The following is a 23,501-nucleotide window of genomic DNA, read 5'->3' on the forward strand; positions in this document are numbered from 1 at the left end:
TACTAAGGGAAAAAGTCAAATGTTCAAACCCCCACTGTAGGATTTCGGCAGAATATTTTTTGCCATGATTGATTAGCAGTGGTGCTTGTAAGCATATGATTCCATGGATGTGAATGTTTAGGCATAGGTATATAGTACAGGTATTAAACATGTGAAGCACAAAGATGTGCTCATAACAGCATTTTCCTTAAAGATGAGGTATCTGTTGTTTTGGACCTGATCATTTTCATGATCATCCAAGTCCTGAGAAAGTTTGCTGCAGGCATATGGCAAAGAGCAGAGGCCATCTGCAACAGGGTAGAACAGTTACTCTTTGTAGATTGTCTTTCAGTGAAAGTAAACCTGAATGGGTCTCAAAAGGAGGTAGACTTGGCTTTGATAGACCGCTCTATGGTCAACGCTTCCCCATAGATAAGGTGTGCTTCTCCAGGAGAGGGAGACCACAGTTGGGCAGGTTGCTGGAAGCTAAGGAGAACCGGCAGCAGCGGGCTCCACAGAACCAGGCCCTTTTGAGGAAGAGGATGAGGTGGTGGAGGAGGAGGAGGCGATGCTGGGGCTGAGTGTGGAGCTCTGGCATATGGATGTAGCTGTAGCAGCATTAGGCATGGCTGCAGGGGACTTCTGAGCATACAGGGAACCTGCACAAAAAGAGATTGCAATTTTAAATATAGTGGTTATATAAGCATAGTTAAAAGAATACTTTTGGTGTAAATGTTTAGGTGACACTGGGCTACTGTGCTAAAATAACTGCATGTAATTTATTTTATGGCATAACCATACATAAATAAGGAAAACACTCAAACACTGAGGTCATGAGGGATTCTCTAATTTTATAAATCTATTACAAACCTGAGTAAATAATCCCATTGACTTCAATAGACACAGTGATACTGGCAGATCCGTTCGAAGCGATACTGAGAGACAGATCCTGCTTTTCTTCTGCAGAAGGGAGAAAATTCACATTATTATTAGAACTACTTGTAGCAGAATTTCAGGGTCTACAGTGTAAGCGCTAAAGAGTAAATCCTGAAGACTCACCACGTGCACTGGTGCTGTTCATGCGCAGACTGGCAGGGTTCACTTGTGATGCCATGGCAAGAAGGTTCTGCTGAAAGGCCTGCTGCAGCAGCCTTTGCTGCTCCTCTGCCAGGCGGGCCATTTTCCTCTCTGGTGCCTCCATGGCAGCAGCACCAGTGGCCATGGCTGCTGCACCAATGCCAGTCTCCAGCCTTTCACGCAGCTGCTCGAGGGTAGCAGCCCGGGCCAGCTGCTGCTGTTGGTGACCCAGAGCCAAAGCTAGGGGGAGTCGACCCGGCAACATTGAGGCAGGACCGTCTTCAGGAACTGAGAATGTAGATAGAGAAGGAACTGTTGTGACAAACCAAAAATAAATATCAAAATCATACAAACAAGACCAGAAAATTAATTAGAATTAATTTAATAAAATTAAAAGAAATGCAAATCACTAAAATTGTTGCAGAGCTCTTTTTATTGTGTTGTATTAACTCTTTTGTTGTGTTGTGTCCCCCCTCTTCTTCCCTCCTTCACTTGAACCTCTTTGGACCACATATTAAGAGTTCCCATGACCAAATGCAAATTCAACACTTTGAATTAACTTCAGAACTTCATCTCCTTAAGCGGTCATGAAATAACTAGGGAACAGACCACACTGCACTTTAGAAAGAAAACAAAAAAATTAAGTGCAGTGTTCATGACCTTAAAAATATTTAGGTTTTACTGACTCAACTGTTTACATTCTGCAGCTGTTTCTTGCTGACCGATTCCTTAATATATTGTGTCAATTTGGAGGGCCAAGCAAATCCTAGAGTACTCAAAGCTTTCATTATATACATGATGAAATTCAAAAGTTTTTTTATATTCAGTGTGTTTTTGACACAAGAATCAGCGCTCTGTGTTTAAAAACTGCAGCACTACGGTGTCTGATCCACTCGAACCAGCGCAACACACACCAACACCACCAGTGCTGAGAATGACCCACCACCCAAATAATACCTGCTCTGTGGCGGTCCTGACCACTGAAGAACAGGGTGAAAAGAGGCCATACTTTTGCAGAGAAACAGATGGACTACAGTTTGACATGATTATCTTAAACCTTTATATAGAAACCCTGAGCAAAGTAGTTAAGTACCACATGCTAGACTGCGGTCATATGTATAATGTGTTAACTGAGGCCCCCCAATGTGACTATCTGCTGTAGGGCCTCAGGAAAACCTTCCCCTTAATGGCTTTCACACTCTGGCCCTTTCCATTCAGCCCCCACAGACCAGGAAAACTGCCCATTTCCTAGACACATTTCCTGCCTGCCAAAGCCTACCCTTATGCTGAGCTGTTTAACAAATTGCTGGACATTTCTGTTGCTTTTTGGCACAGAAAAAAATGTAAAATAAAGAATTTTTATCTCTAGATTTTAGGATCTTTTAATATTTTAAATCCTGATAGCTGAAAGACAAAAAGATCTTGTGCAGTATTTATCTGAAATACTACATTACATTATATTATATTGGTATCCTGGCAGCAGGTGGCGCTTGAATCCTTAAATGAACACTTGCTCAGTAATGTACAAAACAGGCCTTGCTTCATGTGACAGCAACTTAATGTCATACACACCATTTTCTGAAATCATGACTGCAAAAAAATAATGTTCACTAAAAAAAAAATTAAATGACATTAAGTGAACTTAAAATGTAGTGCATGTGGTTTTATTTTTTTAAGCCCGGGGGACACATTTTGATGTACTCATGTTTTGTATAATACTTACCTTGGGTGTTTTGTGAACTGTTTAGCATTTTATTTATTTATTTATTCTTGCAGATTGCAAATTTTGAGGTTGTAATTTTACATACTTTTAGGGTTAACTGAGCCCCATGAGCCCTAATGTAGTAAACTCACAGAGAGCTGGATAGCTAGCTAGCTAGCAAGTTTACTAAGATGCTTCAGAAGAATAAGAATACTTAATTTGCTTTAGCTCACCAGGTTCCTCAGTCTCAAAAGAGAAGACAAAACCACATTAGCCTTGTAATTGGTCAGGGTTACAATGACCTAGGCCTGACCCCGTTTAGCAAAACGGGTGAAATACAGCATAGATTTATTAGACTTTGGGAGGATATTCATAAGACATACCCTGTATATTTACACTGGGCACCATGAGGAGCCAGATATATTAAATTAGAAAGTCTCCAGAGGCTTGAATGGAAACCGAATTTGTGTTTTCTTACTAAATTAAATAAATTAGTTCTCCTGTGGTCGCTCAATATGGCTTTACCCATCCACATGTTGCTGTATATTTAATAACACACTCAAGTCAGCATTCAAGTAGTTGTAATATTTTATACTATAAGCAGCCTGTCCGCTGCAATGGTTTGCGATTGGCGTGGGGTTTAAATGGCTCAGCAAAGCTGTTGAATAGGGGTAAGTATATTCCCAGCATATAAAATCAGATGTAATTACCTGTCCCTTTCTTAAGGGCCGGAGTAGGTGTGCTCTGCAAGCCGTTGTGTGCAGACGCTGGCAGGTGCATTTTTGGAGGAGAGAGGAGGTGGGGGGTGCCCCCACTGGGGGAGGGAGAGAATCGGTACAGACTATTACTGTAGCCAGGGCGTCGGCCCTCTCTACGGTTGCTGTCAATGGCGGCCTGCAACTCCCCAGGAGAGCTGAGCCCCTTCTTCTCACATTCATATGGATAGAGATACTTCATATATCTACAGGACAGACACAGGGACACATCAGTATACTGCACAAATTCAAGTAAACACTTTGAACTGTGCCGCACAGAACCCACATGACTGTGTCCTACACTGATCGATTAATGAAAGATTTCTGACATATTAGTCAAATTATTATATTATTAGTCTTATTTAGAACATTTCTTCTCCTATTGTATCTTCAAGAGAATTTTAAAGATGATGATGATGGATTCATCATTAAGTTCACATACTTTAAAACAGTGTCTAAAAAAAATCCTTACTGTGTGCGTAGGGTGAAGGCTGCGCTGGTGATGGAGGTGGGCAGGTTCAGGCCTTTGGTGATCTCTCTCCAGATTTTCTTATTGATCACTTCCACCAGACCTCCTTTCTCTGTCACAAGTTTGTACAACTTATAGAGGTCCAAGACTTGCTTGGCCATGATGGGGATACGATTCACAGGTGTACCTAAGGGAAAAAACAAAACAGGCCAGATGAAAATGAGAGTATTTTTCTTATATACAGAGTCTGGATTGCTTCCGATCTATTATTGCAAATATATTATATAACATGGTTTACTCAAAAAGGATATAAAGATCAGGATAATTTGTCTGCACTTCATCATGGTCAACGTTCACAAACCCAAAGTGCTGCAAACGCAACAAATAAAACCGTGTGTCGCTGTCCAACTACACATGGTCTTCACTAGAAGAGTACTGCAGTGCTAAGTAAGAAAGTGGCTGGCAGAAGGGAAGGGGTAATTCCATAAGAAGCCATTAAAGGCATTAATTAAAAGGTTCACTGCAAGACCTGATGTTCCGCGCCCCAACCGGCCAATTGGGCCATGTTTTTAATCCGACAGTGTTAGCAGCAGGGGGACGCGTGGATAGGCCCATGTAATGAAGCTCATTTGGAGGGATTTTGTCTGCTAAGTCTACATTCACACACACTCTGTTAGTGTGTGTGAGGAAAGAAAGAAGGGGATGATTGCGAGATAGCAAGAAGCAATCTCCAATCCCAGAATAAAACCACTGAATGTGTGTGGGGCAGATATGAATAAATCTGGTGAGTTGAGGTTAGGATAATGCCTCTTATTTATACATGTATAAGCACAGACAACTGCCAGTGTAACTGAAGATCTTTAGTATGCATACACAAAAAACCCCATAAAAACAAAGAGATGAGATGTGATTTCATTGTCACACATTGTCTATAAACAATAGTGCCATTTCACCATGGACACAAGTACTTTAACAACCGTCTGTTTTGTTGCAAGTGGACGACTAGCATGAAATGGGACCTACAGGTATCTCCGAAATAAATCTAGTGCAGACAGCGACATACAGACCTCTGAAGATCAAACCATGTTATTCAACCTTATTCTTTCATCAGGCAGATGAATCGGAGCTGTATTTTTTGTAGGGGTTTAACAGCAGCACATGCCTTCATTTACCTCTGAAGCCCCTTTTAGGAGTATGCCAATAGGCATGACGTGTTCATTTACCCAGAGAGCATGGACTGATTTAGAACTGCAGGCTTCCAAGACAGGGCCCAGCACTCCCTGGGGAGGCAGGAGCAAGGTCTTGCTTTGAAAGAGAGTTATTTAACGCTGGGGATGACATTACTCGTTCATCAAACGATCAGTGAACAGGCTCAAGCTTAGGGTTAACTCCAGGTCACTGTGCTAGGGATTTAGGAACAGGTCAAAAGTAAGGGACATGAAGTAGTAGCGCCATGGGAGAGACCCCGTAGTATGTTCCAAAACTGTAAAACCCATTTAGCGCCAAAATAGTGGAAAAGCCATTCCCTACTTTCTTCATTAACAGCTATGGACATCAACTCTGAAAGGAGCCATTTCTAAGGCTAAATGCTACAGCAAACAACGGATCATCTCTCCTGGGCCATATAAGGGAGAAGGCATTAAGATATAACAGGAAAGGTTAATGGCACAAAAGAGTGAGCTCTGACATTAAGCAGAGCAGTGCTGTGATTAGAACTGCCCCCTCTGTCTAAAGACAGACTTCTGTTAGTGCCGGCAGGACCTGACCATGCTAAGCCTTAAACAAATCAGTCACAACTAATAAGCCTGTGTGAGAGAGGAACAACAAGACAACTTCTGAACGCATTAAAAATTCAAACAAAGACATCAAGAAAGGCCATTCTCCACAAACACGGATTTCATTGCTACTACAAGCTTTTTATAGAGATTTTAACAAAACTGGACAGTTCCCAGGTTCCCATTTTTATTCACTGTACTCACTCTACTTTCTGTACTTTCCCTTCCCATGTTTTGTCCATCCTGCTGGTAAAAAAACTAAAATCCAACAGAGGTCAGTGGATCTGACCCCTACCCTATATATAGAGGAAACAGCTGCTCACATTAAGAGGCCTTTACTCTCTAATGAACCAATAGCAGGGCCTTGCAATGCTGACTGGATGAAGGAAATACCATGCTAGGGCCTAAACAATGATTGCCTTTCTTACTGTAGGGCTGTAGTAAAAGGAAAGGAGAAGGGGGCACAGGAAATGCATGGTCTCACACTAGATCAGACATCCTGGTTGATATGGGAAAGCATAAAGACACTGAACAAAACCCAACAAGGACTCTGATCTAGTCAATATATCATTCTATCATTTCTAGATATTGGAATGTGTTTTCAAAAGTACATAGAAAAATGTTTTTCAATAAATCTATATATACAATAATTATGATCCCAATTATCGCAATGACCCATTTTAGTAAATCATGTAAATTCTAAAAGACACCAAAGTTTTTTGCTTCCTGATAAAAAACAAAAGCCTAGCTGTATGTAGTATTTTTACTCTCATCATGTGTTGCAATATTAAAATAATAGCATTGTTACACAAATGTCAGGCAGCAATTGTGGAGAGCTCATAAATATGTATGCAACTAGTGGTGGGCCGATACCGATGGTCTTTCCAATGGAAAAGAAAATGTCCACTTAGGATGGATACCTTGAGCTTTCTGACTGTGCTGACCACATCTGACCAGTACCAAAAGTACAGCAGCAACAGTTTGTTGGCTTTTTGTTTCGTTAGTGCTCTTATCTTGATGATGTAATAACCTCTATACCGTGCTGAGTGGTGTACTATCAGGTTGGTGGTGTTAAAATTCTACTTTGCTTTCCCCATGAGGCATGTTAGTTTTATAAAGACTTGTTTGAGTCAAATATGCTTATAAACTGCCAGATTTTTGTGTAATTCAAAACAGAGATCCTGCAGCCATGTAAGAGGTCCATATTTGTTTAGTGGTTGAATGAGGAACTGCAACCTCATGTGACCGAGATGTCACACACACACACACACACACACACACACACACACACACACACACACACACACACACACACACCATTAGTTCACGAATACAGATATGAATACGACACATATCTATATGCTCACAGGACAGTCGTGAGCACTGGTTGTCCTGCTGCTTTTTTCTTGACAATTTAGAGAAAACGCTGGCCTATCGCACATGTGGGTTATGTTACCATTTACCTGAGGTGTGAGTAAGTCACTCTTATGCAACTCTCAAAGTCTTAACTTTCAGGTCTCAAGTTTCTCCTTGCTACAAGTCAAGCAAGTGTCAAGTCATACAGAATTACGATGCTCTAACCTACAGGTTGCGTTCATGGTCGATGTTAAATTATAGCATCCATAATCAGGAAGAAACCCGTTTGGTCTGCCTGTGCAAGGGAAAAAAAAAACTTGCTGCTATTAAAAAAAAAAAAAAAAAAAAAAAAAAAAAACCAAACAAACAAAAAAACACCACAACAGACAAAAGTCTGTCAGGATACATCTCGACAAAAATCATGACTTCTGGAACAGCAAGTGTTGGACAGTGCTTTGGTCTTTGGTCGAGGCTCCACAGTCTCCCACAATCAACTCTGAAATCTGAATTAGTGAACATCATAGGTCACATCAGTTGAATGTGGACCAGAGTGCCAGAAATGACACTTGCAGCATATAAGCGTGGTGCCTGCATGGTAGAGCACCTCTTTTGCCAAGTATAACTGCCTATAGTATTTGCACAGGTTCGTGCACCATCTGCCTTTGAGTACACAGAGCATACCAGTGGGAAAATCAGTACACCGTAGTTTTATCTGGCTGTCAGATTTAGCTAACTTATTCACACAGAAACAGAACTGCAGTATGAACTGTCGCTTGATTCAGCTCCTCAGTGTATCTGACAGAGCAGCCTCTGGTACACACCTCTGATACCTTTACCTCAGATAGAGTAGAGGCTGTGTGAGTAAATCAGTAAGAGGTTATCAATCAGTCTGGTTCATCACATTCAAATAGTTAAATACTTCCACAAAGATCATTTCAGAAATCATTTAAATTTGATTCCAGAACCCAAGCTAACCTAATTTTTTTTCCACTAACAGCATTGTGCGTGATTAGCTGCCTGATCTGTTAGCTGCCTGACAGTATTTACACCCCCCCCCTCGGTTTTTACTGTGAAATGTAGGGAGTAGAAGTAAAAAGTATTAAATGACAGGAATATTCCAGATGTACAAAGTACTTATACTTTGTTACTTGCCACCTCTGCATGTTAACAAATCTCCAACTTCAATATCTAGAAAAATTCAAATATTTACTTAAGTTAGGTCATCTGACTCAAATCCCCCACCTCTGCCATTTACAGAACTGAGCCAATATTGCGCTCTCCTCTACTACTTTGGCAGCTGTGGCCTTGAACAATATCTCTGCAGTGAAAACTCCAGTTGAAGAGTTACTGCTGCAAGGTCATAGTGATCAGAACCAGAAAAATCATATTTGCTTATACACAAAGAAGAACTGAAATCAGTCATGTTCTACAAGTCATATTAACACCTATGCTAATGTGGATCCTGTGGAGGGGGTGAGGTTTACAACACCCAATAATTTAAATATAAATTCTAATCCAAAAATAGCAGCAGCTCCTTGCTCAGACAGAAGGGCAGGAGGCAGCTTGCGTGGATTACTGCAAAAAGAGCCCTGTCAGCCAACACACGGCCCAACTGCACCATGTCAGCGTCTGGGGCACACGCACAGTCTAAAAGACTTAGATCACGTCTGATTCGAGCAGGAGAACCATTACCAAACAAAATCCTATTTTCTTTCTTGATGGATGTGGGTATAATGTCACTATGTTACTTGCAATCTGGCAGATGCGGCAGGATACAAGATTGTGGAGTCTATTCTCCTGCCTAATAAAGCATTTCTGAAAGAGATGATAAACACTTTCTAATGTGCAGAAATGATTAATGTCTTCATCTGCCACTCTCTAGCCACCTTCTCTGTAAACACAAACTGCAGTTCCTGTTCCAGGAGGGCTAATGTGCAGAGTTTAAGAACAAATTAATAAGACAAAGATGTTTGCTTTACTTGCAAAGAAAACAATTCATTAAGTGTATTAAGATTAATGAGTTAGTTCACTTAAAGACATTAATTACATTACAGAATGGTTCTGGCATGTGAAGCAACACCCACATTTACAGCAGCTTTTGGCAATGTGTGCTGTCGCTATGCATTTTCTCTTGTCAGGGTTTTTTATATGCCATTTCAAAAATAAAGCAAATCAAACTGTTACATAAAAATATATATAATAAATGACCGAGGTGAAACTATCCCCCCTCAAAAAAATACATAAAAAAAGTAATGAAAAGGCAAACCAAGACACTATATATGGTTGTATAAGGTCCCATTATGCTCACCATTAACCTACCAATATACATGTGACTGTGATACTCATGTCTTGTTTGTCTGATAAAAGCCTCTCCATTTTATTGGCTCAAAAAGCCCAACCTTACACGCTACACAAACTAAACTGGGGGGAAAAAAAAACCCAAAAAACAGAGTGAGTACAAAGTGCTCGACTGCTCAGTCTGCGGAAATGAAACAATGCTCAGGGAGAGTGCACAGCAGAGGAGAAGAAAGAAGCTGAGGAATCTCCTTGTCTTTCTAATATACATCTCCAGTAGGTCACCATAAAAGCGTGAGGGCTTGGGTGGGGGAGCAGCAGAACACATAAAAACACAGAGGAAGTGCATTCAGCAGGATGTCATAAACACACATAAGGAGAATAACAGGCCTCCCGAGAGCCAAAAGACAAAACGTCCACAAACAGGACATGCCACTCTTACCATTAACTCAGCACAATGCATGCCCCTAATCTAGTCTGTGCCCCAGGAAAGTAACTGGACATAACTATACTGAACAGGCCACAAATAATATCTTACAATCTTTATAAATAGTTCTTGGGCAAACTATCTTTAAAAAAAAAAGTTCCTGGAACACAAATTGTGACATGCAGAAAAGATCATTTTCCTCTAAAAGATTCCCAGGACCTTCCTTTTTTAGACTGGATGGTAGCTGTGCAATTTTTTCACTGTAGGCAAATATTTTTATTCGTAAAGTTTGCATGATATTACTGAGCGTGTATGCTACCTTAAAAACAGCACGTACATATCTGTCTGGATGGGGAAGTCATATAAGCAAATAAATGTTGGTGTCTACCACCCGTTCCTTTTATCCATTTTTTAATATAAACATTGCATGCATTTTCCACCCTTTCACTCTGTGGGCTCTCAGGCTGAGCTCTCTTTCAGAAACCTTATGTTTCTCCCTCTTCCTCTATCTAGTCACCATTTCCTCCCCCTCCCATCCTCTCTTTCTCCCCTTTATGTCCTGCTGATGCTCTCCAGCCTTTCCATTGTCTCTTCTCTTCCACTGTCTGTCATTCTCCTCATATCAAAGGTGGGGCCCTACATTTTAGGGACTCATTAATCTTCTGCAGAGGGGCAAAGGGACAGGGGGCCCCTTAATCCACCCCCCCCCCCCCACACACACACACTTCTATCTGATCCAGCCCAGGCCCCAAGCAAGTGGCCACCCCACCTGCCCCCCTCTGAAAACACACACACACACACATACACACATACACACACACACACACACACACACACACTCTCCAAACATCTCTCGCCCAACTTGCCTGCAGCCCCTGCCTCTGTACTCTTCCAGCCTTATCAGGTTTCATGGACTTTGACAAGCAGGACAATGCATAGAGGCCCACAGGTACTGAAGAAAGTGTGCGCACACATGGGCATTAGTGGAAAAAAATAGCCAGCTAATACAAATTCCTAAAATAATAATTTGTGATCCAACAATTAATAAGGGCTAGGTTTCTACAGACACTCTAAGCTCATGACACTGCACATACACTGCCTATTAATCCTACAGCAGAGATGGCAGAGAGAGAAGGCAGTAGAGGCTGATAGCTTAGCGTACAGGCAGATTGCTCCTAAAGCATAATGGGGGAGCATGTCTGGTCATATAATGTAAAAAATTAAATAAATAAAAATCCATGATTTGTATATCATGTATAATTTTAGCATTTTTGATAATCACTCAATCTATCCACCTTTCTGTCAGATTTATTCTGCAGCACTCTGGTCAACGTTTCACATTATGTGTTTATATATAAATGTCATGTTTGATAAGTAATAAGCACTAACATTGATTTTATTATTTTTTTATTTTGTATTAAAGCAACATTATGAAAAATTGACATTTCTGAGCCGAGCTCCCCCTATAGTCAGGAAGGGTAATTTGCAGCATGCCACTAAAGGACACGTTTTTCTGGACAAACTGAGAGATACAGAACCATGTGGCTCGACATGCCAGACTAATATTTACACAAATATGACTTCAAAAGTTACATACTGAAGCTAACAGCATGCTGAGCCCAGAGTAGCAACAAGTCATCGGATCATCAATATGATTGTAAAGCTACAAATGCTACATAGGATGGATTTAATATGTGCAAAGCAGGGAACACAATGTCATATCCCATCATTTCTACCATTTGCACAGGTCAGACACTTTGTGTATAGAAAAAGGTACAGGTAAAACACCCATCTTTGGCTTTCTGCCACAATTTGACTACCTGAAAGTTTTCAGGCCGAAACGTAATGAATAGAGGTGTGTCAGAAACATCAGTTTCTCACAGCGTCTGTGTAAACGGCCCTGTCTTTCACACCAAAGCAGTCAAACAAACATCATTAATCACCGGGAGTGGACCCCACCGACAGACATTTGGCGTGATCACACTTTTGCCGTCCACCCTCCATTATCAAGTCTCACTTCTTGACGCCCCCCCACCCACACACACACACACACACACACACACAGAGTTGGGGGTTGGCAGAGAAGTACAAACAGCTCCCCATCTGGTTGAGTTTAAAATCCTACGGTAGGGGTTAATAGCCCAGTCAAGCTGTGTCACTGAAAGCTTAGCCTGTCTGATGATGCTGACAGACTCATCTCACTGTCACAATATGACAGTCACACAAGACTCAAGACATATGATTCCACTTAACTAACACTCAGAAGCCAAGTTTGTATTCTGTTGGTGTTTGAATCAGGAAGCATATTGTGTGTTAAAGCAAGCTAGAGTATAATTGTTTTTATAGCCACAGGTCTAAAATATTAACAAAACATGTAGCAGCAGTGAAGCTGAACTGTGCAGAGTGGTGTAGATGTAGATTCTGACGTCACCTGTGTGACCACACCTAATATTCACAAGTGGACAGTAAATGGACTGTTAATACCAGGGTTATTGCAGCTAGATAGATAGATGGAATTTTATTGATCCTGAAGGAAACCTCAAACACTGACTGCAATAAGCACCCCACGCACATTAGGTGCTGGCAGAAGTATTCTCCAGGCAAATAGTAGCTTATTCTTAGAATCTGAACTTAGCTGCACATTAAACTAGTTTCAGATGGTTTTACCATAATACTAATAATATGTCCCTGTGCAATGAAAGAAAAATGCTGTCTCACCTCTCTTCTGCATAAAAGTGAAAAGATCATCTAGAAACTCCTTCCTGTTAGGGTCGCTGTCCAGTTCATAAAGCTGCAGAAAAAAAAAAAAAGCATAATATTATAAAACTCACCCATTCAAGACCGTTTACAACAGAAAAATTACAATCTAAAATACCACCCAGAAGAGTGGACAAACTATGATGTAAACACAAAAACTATGATTTAAAAAACAACATTTTATATCATTTTTCAGTTAATTCCCTTTTCTTTGGATCGCTAATGGATCTGCGGCTTTCTGAGCAGCAGAGGACTTTCAGGCAACACCCTGAAACTGTGTCTGTGTGTCTCCGATATGAGCATAACTCAACAGCCATGACTTTTGGATCTTATTGTTTACCTTGGCAAAGTCTCTGGAGGCCTCCCCTCTTGCTCTCCCTCCATCGCTTTCTTCATTCCAACTTGCATTCCCATTCTGTGGGGGGAGAGGGACACTTAGCTTTAGAAGTGTACAGAGATAGAGAGCAATCTGAATGACAGGAATTATGGGCATATAACCATATAACCTGTCCTTTCCTTGTTGGTGTAAATTTATTAATCATTTATTAACATTTGTAAAACTAACAACTATAAAAAGTTTTAGAAGACGCCCGTCCACATATCCCTTCAGATATCCATAAGGAGAATGGCCAATGCTTGCTTTACCATTTAACTGCTTGGTTTATACCACAGAGAGAACATATGTCTTTACTTGTGGAAAAAGTAATCACACAGCAACACTAGGGCCAATTTCTTCAGATGTCAATGATCCAACACTTCATGATAATAATAACGCCCTTTGTGTATCCAAGATTAGAGTAAAATATATATGATATTGGGTAAATCTAATCTGTATTTGGTAGACACGTCATGGAAAATGAGAACAGTGGGAATTTCCTTTTAGTATCAAGGAAGTTGCAGCATGACATAAATGGTTTAATTTGCCTTATTTGACATTGCACAGCCTGCAATGTGACTATTGCACTTTGCAATGGCGATGCTGAAACAATGTATTGTGCAGCCCAAGCGACAACAGAACTCACTTAATGGTGATCTCTGAGCCTTCCTTCCACTGGTTTGCAGCTGACCTAGCTGACCTTTTCTTTGGCTACCCTGTTTACAAATCACTTGCCACTGCCTCTTAATCTTGTTGTTCAGTGTAGGGGTGATCCACCACTTTGGTAAAGTAGAATCTGGTCTATATAGGAGCCCCATAGTTTGGCAGGACATTAAGTTTTATTTTCACAAATTTCAGCACTTTCCTTGCCTCAACATATTAGACTAGTCTTGATCAACGCTGAATCTTCTGTTGTTGTAAGGCTCTTCTTAGTTTGCCTTAGTTCATTCTGAAACTCGTGGTTCATTCTGAAATGTGGCGAAGATGAAGCACAGTGCCACCTGGAAAGTCGGGTGGGCTTTTCAGAGGAGTATCTAAAATAGCTCACCATGCAGCCGTCCTCTGCATCTTCAGAAATGCATTCTTGGTCAGTCAGGTGTGGCTTGTAGTTTCAGAACTACACACTTCATATTTGGACATTCAGACATTTTGTGGGTTTTCAGGCACAGAAACGCTGATTTGCGTTTCTGAGACCACTTTCTTTGAGTGCTCTACATCACTGGCGTCCTCATCTGGGTTTATAAAACACTTATAAAAAGTCGAAGAGTCCCTTGGTGCTCATACACTTTGCATGATTACGGGCAATCCAGCCTGTGTGCCCCAGAGCTCATCTGGGCAGAGTTGGAAAGGACGCAGCAGAGAGGTAATAAAGCACTTTTACAGGAGTTCCCCTCCATCCCCCTCTTTAATATGCTAAGTGAATCACAGCTGGGGAGAGAGCGGGATCTTCAGAGTTTACAGCTAACACACACCAGCTGGGCCCAGAAGAGAGCACACTCGGCAGGGGAGCAACTGCGGAGGGCTGACACACTGTGTGGCATTGTGATGTGTGCGAGTGAGAGACGTCTGTATGCATGTATACACACACACACACACACACCTCAAAAGGCAATGCTGCCAATACATTTTTTTATGAGGTTACTTGGTTGCAGTCTCGCACACAGAGGTTGTATAACATGACTGTCAGGTAAAGACATTTATAAACTGTGCAAGCTGTTATCAGGCTTACTGGTCAGGCTTTGGCCTTACTAATCATATTATGGAAGACTGATTGATGAGTGGGCAAATTAGCCCAGAGGAGGAACCAGATGACCATCTGGGTTAGCAGGAGGAAATGAAGTTCCCTTCCCCCATATCAATTCAATAGAAACTCGCATAGCCTAACTGCCCATCTCAAATAATTACTCTGGAAGATAAGACAAACATCTAATGTTACAAGTGTGAACACATCGTTTCTGTGTGAGAAGCACACCAACATAGTAAGAACAAATACTTCAAAGATTGTGAGCTCATCTGCAGAGAAACAGACACATACTTGGGATTCCCCCACCCCCCAGTAAAGAGAAACTAACCCTGAAAATCAAACAGATTTGCCTGTCTGTCAATGCACACATTACAGTGGGCTGAAAAGCATGGTCACCATTTGCATTTAGAGGAAATAAAGAGCCTACAGATGACAATGCTGGCGCCTCAAAGGTTCATATAGCATGCAAAGCAAAGGCAGTATCTATGTCAAAACATTTGAAAAGGGAGGAGCTCCAACACTTATTTTAAGCTTTAAGCAGAGCCTGCATTATAATTGAAAGTTTCCAAAACTCAGCAAACAGAAATCCTAGACGCTAAAAAGAAATTAAACAAATAAACTACGTATAACTATGCATGTCTTTAGTGATCTAGCCCATGGAATAGCTGTAAAAAGAATGAGGGGAATTTTCCACCATCTGACAATGTTCTCAGACATATAGATATATGATCTAACAGTTTGGGCCATTTCCTCTTTTCAAATACTTTAACGTCCAGGAATCTCTCCCTTTGCCGGATTAGAAGGCTTGTATCCAGACGGCGATGAGAGTTCTGACAGTGGTGCAGCTGTCTCATGAGCCAGATCACTGAAATCAACTTAAAAGCCACTGTAGGGGGCCTCTGTAATTTTTAATCCAAATCAAATAATTGGTCCTGTGGTGCCCTGCTGAAAGTCAGATAATCATTTATTCAGCTCCTTGCTGTGCTGGGGGCTGGAAGGGGGAGGGGGGTGTAAAGGATCTCCTCTTTATTGGAGCCTGTGTGCCTAGCTGGCTGTATGCCATCACATGAACACTGTTGCCTAAGTTGATACAGTCAATTAAACCTGATACGCAACAACTGCAGAAGGCTTAATGCAAAAAAGTGGGAAACTAAAATATGCACACGAAAAACACAGATGACAACAAACATCAAACAGTACAGTTACGAATCAAACTAATGTGCAGCAACAACAGTGAGATTCACAATAAACTAACATGTCTAGAGGAGACCAGGCACAGCAGAAACAAAAGGGCCACGAGAAGCCTGTAGCTGCTTGTCTACAGCCAAGAAGCTTTAGCAGGGCCTGGGGCAAGGGTCATATCCAGTGGCTGACTACAGACTGGGCGCTACATTAGAAAACAGATTGGCTTTCAAAGAAAAGGACACAGGTGTGAATGTTTCAGCCCACACAGGATAGCACCATCATTAGGACATGTGATTTTCCCAAGCCAACACCTAGATGATGGCGGCTTTAGAACATCTAAGACGTTGAATCTTTTGTAAGCAAAAGGACTCTGCCATTACCAGTACGCATTCAACCTAAATCTTTCCTGCCAAGCCTTGGCGTATAATCAAGCACAATGGATATGTGCATCCTGTTTAGGTTAGGTGGGATAGGTGCCCTTCCGTTTAGTTTATCTGAAACCATGATCATACAGCTATTTTTCCAGTACAACACAAAACGTATCCAGGCTTTCCTATTAAAAGCAGAAAAAAGAGCAGTAAAGTCTAGAGTAAAGTTTATTTACTTTTCTGCAGAGGTGAGAAGACCTAAAGCCTTTCAAAGAAAACTACCTCCGGCAGGTCAGGACAGGCCTTGAAGGTAAGGGGTTTCAGGGGGGAGGCAGACATTCTAGACTTGCTGAAAGGTAAAGGAAATGGACAGGGAAATAATAATAAAAAAGCAGCCCCTCCTTCTCTTTCCCATCTACCTTTCTGCTCGATTACCACCCCCCTCCGTTACTACTTCTGTTACGTGCAGTGAAATTGACTAGAAAAGGTCACAAATCACAGGACGACTGCAGCACGGCCACTCCCTCCATTCTTTGCTCATGCACAGGCTCCCGGTGGGAATTCTCACCATTTCAAGAGACGGAACTCTTAATTCCACTTGGAATGTTTCCTTTGGGTGGGGCTGGTCAATCGAGACACATGCACACACCACCACCACCCCCGGACCCCTCCCGTATCTCACATACTCACTCCAAGTCTTTAAAAGGTTTTTACTATCAAATGCCTCCGATCTTGTCTAACATTCCTCCCCAACCACAAAGTTCACGCTAGCCTACTGAAAGAGTCCAGGAGAATGGCTCATTCAAACGGCCCCACAGTGTCGCACTGTTTCCAGTGAAGACATTTGGAGCTATTATTCACTGCTTGATTTACACACAGTTTCTGTCTGGTTAGAACATGAAACGGTAGAGTCTTCACAACAGAGGCTACAAGAAACTGACTTGACTAGATCTCCCTCACAGATGGCTGCACTTTACACTGACGACAGCAATCACAACATCATAGGACCCAGGAGAGTTGTCCGACAATAATGTCCAGCACTACCTTTCCATCAAGCTGGACCTCCAAGCACGATGGCGTCAGATGGTGATGAAAAAACTGCAGCTATGGCTTATATAAATGTTAAAAATAAAAAGGTAGGAAGTAACTGTAGAGAGCTAAACAATGACAATTGCACATATACGCTTCCTTGCTAACATTTACAGCAATGACGAAGATGCCAGGCCCTCCACTGATTGATCTATGTGGCAAATCAATCCACTACAAAAGTAAACCCTGATATAAGCCAATAGAAACGGATTACTACCAGCTGGCTTGTACTGCTGGCACGAGACTGATGCGTCGCCAAGGTGACAGTTAAATAATGCAACAGTGCTCGACAAACGAGATCGTTCTCCGAGCAGAGGAAGGACGTCTGAAATGTGATGTCCGTTGACCATTTCAGTCTTTCACAGGGTGAAACTAACGTTTAAAGGTTGACCATTTTCCGAGACTGACGAGAGACCATTCTAACATCTCGTTGACGCCTTGGGTTAAAAAGACCTTTTGTCCATCAGTACACAATTCTTCCTCTCACAGCTACAGCCTCTATTAAACACAGCATAAGCACAAGCTTTCATCCAACAGGCCTTGCCAAGTACAGTCAGCTAAAAGAACACTGAATGAAGGACCATGCTTGCTGTAAAGGTGGATTTCACACAATCCAAACAGAAAGTGGCAACGTCCCCAGCTCTAGCTGACCCTGGCTGGCTATAATTCAGCACACGTGCTGTCCAGTGTCCAACGAACCCGATTAAACCACCATTAATCATACTAGATTAGTGTGCTAGTCGACCACAAAAGGGGCATTGTGTCAGTCACTGGAAAATAGCTTGCTACCAGTCTGTGTGTGACCAAAAAAAGGCATTATGCCATTGGAGTTGCTCGGGTAGTTTTTTTTTTTTTTTAAAGATCAGTCAACTGCATTATTTCTGTGCTAACAGCCACCTAACAGCTTTAGTACTTAAACCCTGCACTAAAATGTCTCAGCTTTTCACATAATAACGAAACGCATGATCTCATGATTACTGGAAGACTACTCCTTGAGCCGTATGCATGTGACTCTAGAAAACCAGTAGGTCATTCCCCATGGAGACCATAAACAAAGCAGGCTTGAACTTGTTTTTATCTCCAACACTGCCAATTAATTCCATTATCTGCTAAGGTTATATGTAAACACCACCACAGTGTCTGTGCGTGACTGTGTTTACTCATTGACTGAGGCTTATCCATTTAAGTGTGAAAGGCTCCAAAAAGCCAAACCCCCACCCTCGTTTGAAAATGCCATTTGTGGCATCTGTTCTCTTTTGTGTAGTCGGTGCCATCAAACCAGTCCATTCCCTCTCCCAACCACCTCCCTCCCCTTTATACACACACAGCAATCTGATACGGTTACCACAGCACAGCATCATTAAATACTAAAGAGCAGACATAAAGTAAGGGAAGATAAAAAGAAAGCAAAACAAAGAGAGTCAAGAAACAGTAAATTCCCCTCCACCCATGTCAGAGCCAAGCCACAAGGTCAAACTTCTATGAAGCATTAACAGAGTTTCTGCCCTCTCTAATAACACGACATGGCCGCAGTGTCTTGCTGTGCTCTAAAACATCATTCTCTTAACGCATCTGCAAAACGATGCTGAAAGGTACAGGAATTCCACATGCATAAGTGGACAAACCGTGTCTTTATATTCCCGGAACAAAAAAAAAGAGAAGAGATTTATCATGAGAAATTAAAGGAAATACATAAATGAATACATAGAAAAAGCCTATGCTGCACTAGTACATGATTGCTAGTCTAAACATAGCCATGGACGCTCCTACAGTCAAACCGTCTCCAGTTATTATCAAGCCCACATTCAGCTGGTACATTTTAAGGGTGTACACAAGCAATTTTTTGCCCACACCCACCATTAGCCTCTAAATATACAGTGCCTTGTGGGTGATGAAAACATCAGAGTGCTGCCCATTTACATTAGGCTTCACTTCCCACCATGATAGCTTTTAGTCTGTGTGCTCATACATTTATAGCGGTTATATATTTAGCTGTCTAATATTAACGCTTTGAGAAATCCGAGATCAGAGTTTAATAGCAAGATGTTTAAAATGCTCATTAAAATCAAAATGAGGCCATGACTGCACTCAGAAGTGTGGGGTCATTTCCATAAAGGCACAGCCAAATCCCTCTTCAGATTTGTGACTCTCGCTAAACTCAAACATGAAGTAGATCATATATACGATCAACAAAACCAATTTGCTTTCTGTTGCAACTTTCTAAAGGCTATAACAGACAGAATGCACTGGACGTCTTCTCTTAGAAAAGGGAATACAGCTACTTAACTTTTTCAATCGGTTTTTAATTGCATATCCAAAACGGTAGTCTTCGAACATGAGCAGCTGTGGGGATGTACAAATACCATCTCTGACTCCTGAAAAGAATTTAAAAGCTCTGTGGCTTGATCTTTAACTATTAGCACATCTAGGTCAGCTTCTACAGCCTCAGCAAGGAGCATAAAGGAAAATCCCTGGTCTCTTGTGGCGAAGGCACGCGTCCACAACACCTCTGCCTTCTGTCTGGCAGCCCTGACGGCATGCCTCTTTGGACAGAAGCCAAGACAGTGCTACGCTGCCAAGTGTCTGTTCCAAGAAAAGAGGGGGGAAAAAAAACTAGGCCAGGAACAACAGAGGAAAGTGAAAACACGGGAAGAAAAGAGAGAATGAAATTCCCAGTCTGCTGGGCGGACTGCCAGAACACCACACTTTGAAGATATTTAAGGACAAAACAGGTCAACATCGGGCCTTTAAAGGATCCTGCTAACAAAACAAAAACAGCAGCATCACACGTGCTTTCGCTCACAGCAGCAGAAGGTCAAGAGTGTAAGTGCAGAAAGAAGAGAAGAAGGGAAGAAAAAAAGTGAGGTAGCAAAAATCTGAATTATAGACTGTTGTTAATATAATTACAGGAAGTGTGTGTGTGTGTGGGTATTTAATATTTCACATAGTCCTACTTTAAAACATATTTATTAAACTAGACACTAGACTACTACACAGCAGCCAATGTTTTGAATGTACACTGGGATTAAATCTTTCAGTTTTAAACATCAATCAATTAATATAATAAAATAATCAGAAGATGAATACATTATGAAAATAATACAATATAAAAGTTTTAAATAAAATAGTTAAACAGTGCCGCTTTCTTATTTATTTCCAAAAGGGAGCCACTGTATATACATACACTTCCATTAATAAACTGCTTCATGCTTTAACTGTAGTAAATATAGAACGATGTTTGTTTTTAACATACGCTGTTTTCATTCCTTCAAGGGTCAATGAATAATAATAATAATAATAATAATAATAATAATAATAACAACAACGAGGAAGAATTGTGAAATACTGTACACCTGTTTTCTGAGACTATCATCACAATTTGAAAATCTCATTCTGTCACAAGCCTACATAAATTTGCACAAATATAACATATATTTCTAGGGCTTTATAGGGTTAGAAATGAACTAAAAACTAAACATATATTTATCAGTTACATCTATGCAAATTCAAGTAAGTTTAATCCCAATGTACATGCAAAACATTAGGAAACTATAGACCAAAAGATATCTAATTTATGCCTCCTTATTTAAGACTACTAAATACACAGTAGTGCAAATTCTATAAACCGAGAAAACTACAAATCAAGCTTTTCCATTCACAGTTTTATGGGTGACTTTACAGGAAGCCAGTGTGACAAATTCTGAGAAAAGAAACTGTATATGAATACTCATATAAAAACACCACAAACCTGTTTGATTGACTCATCGAAGCTCCAGTCGGCCAGGCCATTTGGCGTGGTGAACGAGTGCTGCTCAGTTGGAGAGGGGCTGTCTTCTGGTTCATCTTTCACTTTGGGTGGGGGTGAGCGGGCCCGTTTTTTGGCAGCCGAGGGAGAAGCAGCATAGACTGGGTAAGGATACGGAGGAACCCCGACACCTGCCTGCTGGAGAGCAAGGCTCTGCTTCCTTAGAAACTCCAAACCTTCACTTTCTTCATCCTCACTACCTTCCTCACCGTCCACCATCTCATCGTCTTCGTCCTCTTCCCCTGCAGAGCCCTTTCCCCGATCTGCCTCGTCTTCATCGTCCTCCTCCCGTACAGAGTCTACGCTTCTTTGTGTGGAAACCTTGCTGACCTGAGGCCCTTGGATGCTCTTCGGCAGTCTTTCCAGGGAGCTCTTTGCAAAATATTCTGGGGCTAGTGGTGTACCCTGGGCCCTTGCCGAAGCCATGATGGCTTGCTGTGCGGCCAGCTGTTGGGCATAGAGGATGTGGGCCTCCCTGAGGTGTCTCTCTTTTCGCTCCATCTCTAGCTTGGCTTGCTGCTGCCTTTGGAGCTGCTCCATAACAGCTTCGAGTTTGATGCCGGCTGAACCACCAAGTGCTGCCTGGGAGAAGACTCCTGCCAGGCCGCTGTCCTGAGATAAGATGGGCTGGAGGGAAAATAACATCAACAACATTAATTGAGGAAGTTTATTATGTATTATAGCAGAGAATTGGGTGGTTTGGTAGATATGGATACCGACCCCAAAGACAACCAATTGAGTCCAGACTAAGGCTTTATCAGGGTATAGGAACTGGACACCGGCCCATAGAAGCTCATTCAACGTTTGGCCAGCCCTCACTTACTGGTGAGAAAATTACACAACAGGCTCAAATGTTTCTTTAAGCAGACTACTTATATGATCACCTCTCACATATACTGAGCTACCTGGCTGAAAATGTCTCATGAATGAACATAGTGCTAATTAAAAAGGAGCGGTAGGCCTAATGTGTGTGCTTGCCTCTGCTAGCTTGCTAAATGCACGGTGTCCTTTGACCCGAACGGTGGCTACTTGGCAAAGATGACCGGATTTCCGGCCAAACTTCGTGTCTATTTACGTTGAGCTAAATAATTTATTTCGACCCAATTTACCTAATTCGTGGAATTACATCTTGACTATCGTGCAAATATAAAACTTTCCCTCACTGTAAAAAGACAAACACACACACAACCCCACACACGCTCACTCCTGAACGGCGGCTGCTCCAAAGTAATGGCGCACTTCCAAGATCAACAATTAAACGTGACCACCATCGACACCGAGTCCAGCCAGCCAGGAGAAGCAGCGGGTTTCACAGAAAATAATAAAAAAGTCACGTACTGTTAGAAACGCACAAACGCGCCGGTTCACAGCGAGTCAGTGTTCAGAATCGACATTAGAGGGTCTGCTGTGGATCAACGGGGTGGGGGCACAAAACTCCTGAAATCATGACGTGTCCGATGTGGATTTTGGCAACGTAAAAGCTCAGCAACTTTCAGCTGCTGGCGAGGAAATAAAACATGAACACGCGTTCACACACAACGAGGAGCGAACTAATTCGGTTCACAAAGCCAGGTGGAGACGGCGTCGCGTTCACCTCAAGTCGGGCAGTGGTTCGGTTCAGTAGTGCGGGAGGCTAAACTACAGGCTCCAGCATGTAGCTAACTAACTGCTGCGCCATTTAAGGTGGAACTGAAAAGCCAACTTCGTGTTCACACCAAGAGTCCGTGGATTCACTTTTTTAAAAGTCTTTTTTTTTTTTAACTGAGGGACCAGTTTTACAGCCACTCTATTTCTATCCACCTATCAGTCGGACTGTGCGGAAACGTGGCTTTTTGCCAGCACTAAGGACTTACCATTTGCGCCTTGCTGCCGCTGCTGGAGTTGTCCACCATCCCTCCTTCCTATACGTTTCTTTCCCTTTCTTCCACAAAGCTGTCCGCGCTTGATCAGTGCACCGATAATGTTTGCATCCACCCGAGTGTTTAACGTCCCCCCGATAAGAGTGGTCTTTGGTGCTCGCAGGGTAAAATCGATGATGTGATTTTTTTTTTCTTAAAGAAAGAGGGGAGGGATGGGGGCAGCCGAAGGGAAATGCCTGCCTGAACTCACCTCAGCTCCCGGAGTGCCGTTCATGGGGACTCCCACTCACTGCCCTCGACTTTCCTCCACCCAGAGCCAACCCCCCGAGCTAAAGCCCGCCCCGCTGCCTACAGCAACAAGTAGGGCTGCGTCGGTACGTCTCAGGGTTGTGACTTAACCATGCAATGTATATAAACCTGGTTCTTTATTATTTTAATTCAATTACTTAATAATGTCTATAAACCCATTTGGTCTGTTGCAAC

The 23,501-nt window shown here is 41.9% G+C and overlaps 1 protein-coding gene across 1 annotated transcript; it reads right to left on the reverse strand.

Annotated features, from left to right (window-relative positions):
- Nucleotides 1-35: 35 nt before the first annotated feature.
- arid3b (AT-rich interactive domain 3B) lies at nt 36-23,140 on the reverse strand. Its single transcript, XM_072671668.1, has 9 exons — nt 23,013-23,140; nt 21,103-21,786; nt 12,933-13,007; nt 12,554-12,626; nt 3,986-4,169; nt 3,469-3,719; nt 1,039-1,344; nt 850-939; nt 36-638 (listed from the first exon to the last, which is right to left on the reverse strand). Exons 1-9 carry the CDS (start codon nt 23,049-23,051, stop codon nt 466-468), a joined length of 1,875 nt encoding a protein of 624 aa, XP_072527769.1. The 5' UTR covers nt 23,052-23,140; the 3' UTR covers nt 36-465.
- Nucleotides 23,141-23,501: the final 361 nt, after the last annotated feature.

This window comes from Salminus brasiliensis, chromosome 2, assembly GCF_030463535.1.
Source record: "Salminus brasiliensis chromosome 2, fSalBra1.hap2, whole genome shotgun sequence".
In the NCBI taxonomy this organism is placed as follows: Eukaryota; Metazoa; Chordata; class Actinopteri; order Characiformes; family Bryconidae; genus Salminus; species Salminus brasiliensis.

Excerpts from the sequence above, each read along its gene's own strand:
- arid3b (XM_072671668.1), bottom strand. The coding sequence starts at position 23,051 with ATGGTGGACAACTCCAGCAGCGGCAGCAAGGCGCAAATG. Across the intron at positions 3,720-3,985 it reads GCCTTCACCCTACGCACACA|ATATATGAAGTATCTCTATC; the intron begins GTAAGGATTTTT and ends TCTGTCCTGTAG. Across the intron at positions 639-849 it reads CAATGGGATTATTTACTCAG|GTTCCCTGTATGCTCAGAAG; the intron begins GTTTGTAATAGA and ends CTTTTTGTGCAG.